General features: G+C 27.1%; 1 protein-coding gene across 1 annotated transcript in view; it reads left to right on the forward strand.

Moving 5' to 3' along the window:
* LOC111641949 (dnaJ homolog subfamily C member 4-like) overlaps positions 1-315 on the forward strand; it is a 16,326-nt gene extending 16,011 nt beyond the window's left edge. The window contains exon 7 of the mRNA XM_023388203.1: positions 47-315. Within this exon, the coding sequence (XP_023243971.1) occupies positions 47-143 (97 nt within the window). The 3' untranslated portion in view covers positions 144-315. The remainder of the gene's footprint in view (positions 1-46) is intronic.
* The last annotated feature ends 1,609 nt before the right edge of the window (positions 316-1,924 follow it).

Raw genomic sequence — 1,924 nt, forward strand, 5'->3', positions numbered from 1 at the left:
TTGCTGATGCTTGCTTTTATTATATTTATAAATTTTTTTTATTTAGTGATGGACGAGATGCCACAAAAATAGTTAAAATGCAAGACAAACTCAACAGGAACAAGTCAAGTGCTTCTCTGCCAAAAACTGACGAAGAATCTTGATTTTTATTTTTAATGAAAATTTTGTAAATATTTCATTATCGTAATTTATGCATTTTAGCAAATATAAATATTTTATGAGACAAATCTCAAAATGAGTGCCCAGTAATGAGGAAGAAGTTTTATGTATATACAACAATATGTTAATAGACTATTAAATTTAATTAAAAGTTTATATTTTATTAAATTTATTATGAAAAATTACAATACTGTATATAAATTCTTAATCTCAATTAATCATAGTCAAGTTGTGGTTTTTTCCAAATATTTTAAAAAGTTAACATGCTATAACAAGTCACATTTAAAGCCGAATTAAAAAGTAAAGAATCTAAGGAAAAGATTTTCATTCCATCGTAAGCGGAGCTAACATTAAGCAAACAATCTTCTAGCTTTAAGAGTTCCAATTGATTCTACAAACCTTAAATTGAAAACAAAAAATTATAACCTAAATTTTTTAAAGTTACAGAAAACGGAGAGAAGACCAAGATGGAACTTACACAACTACATCTTTGTATTGCAACTGAAGGCGGTGGTATCCAGCATTTAATTAATTTACACTTTCAGGTCTTACCCTTAAGTGTCATGTCTGTGTTGACCTTTTTTAAAATCTTGCACATTTGAAAACAAAACTTCATGGTTTTTATAAGTAGTCAATATTAAAGATCGTTTATTCCCATTTAATTTGATATATAATAAGTATTTATTGATACAGAATTGATTGTTCTTAATAATACAAGTATATAATGTATACAAATGCAAAAACCAATTTTTTTAAGGCTTTATTTATAATTGCACCATTTGAAACATGCATGCTCAATTCTGATTGGGTAATTTATTTTCATTCCGTTTTGTGTTTTCTGTCCTTTGCACATATTCTCATATTTTTATCAACGAAATTTTAGTTTTGGTTCGTTTGTCATTTCAGTAAATATTAAAATTTGCCAGTGGTGTGCCGTCATTAGAAGCGGTGNGATAATAAATAAGTAAAAATTTAAATTAGACATATTTAACTTAAAAATAATAGTGAAATTGCGACTGAAGTTTTCATCTCTAAAATGTGAACGTCACTTACAAGATAGCGGCACTCAACATTCACGTTTTAGAGATGAAAACTTCGGGCACAACCTTGCTAATAATGATTGTGATATTTAATGTTTAATTTATAAATCATTATAATTAAACTTTATTTGTGATCTTTAATAAAGTCCATAGTTTATTATGGATAGATTGATATTTTATAACTACTGTATATTCTCTTTAACATCACTATCAACAGCAACCCCACTTTTTGTGAGGTTGCTGTTTTGTCTTGATTTGGCTTCATTTCATGACTGGGTGTCATATCTGTTGCAAACTTTTCTTTTGTTTAATCTGGACTCGGACTGTCCATGGCCACTAATCCATGTGAGGTATAAGATAACAGCATCCAGCAAATCTGTTATTGCCAACTACAACATTGTCTGGGCTTCTCATTGTTTTAATTTTGATCTGATTTAAATGGTGGTGTGTTAAATAAAGATCTTTTGAGTTTTTCTATATGAATTTCAATTCATTACATTTAATATTACTGAGTTAGTTAAAATGATTGTTTTTAAGTTTTTTGCATTTATTTCATTTTTTTTTTTTGTGATGAATGGTTTAAGGACTGAAACTAGTTCTTAAAAAGATGAAAATTCTTACTTATATATTGATGAACATAAAAGAAATGAAATTTAAATTTAGTTTGATTGGTAGTAAATTTAGAATAAAGAGGTGTTTTTTATTTTTGTAATATCTTAGACATT

The sequence above is a fragment of the Centruroides sculpturatus genome, unplaced genomic scaffold, assembly GCF_000671375.1.
Source record: "Centruroides sculpturatus isolate CEXI.00-Female unplaced genomic scaffold, Cexi_2.0 scaffold1126, whole genome shotgun sequence".
NCBI lineage: Eukaryota > Metazoa > Arthropoda > Arachnida > Scorpiones > Buthidae > Centruroides > Centruroides sculpturatus.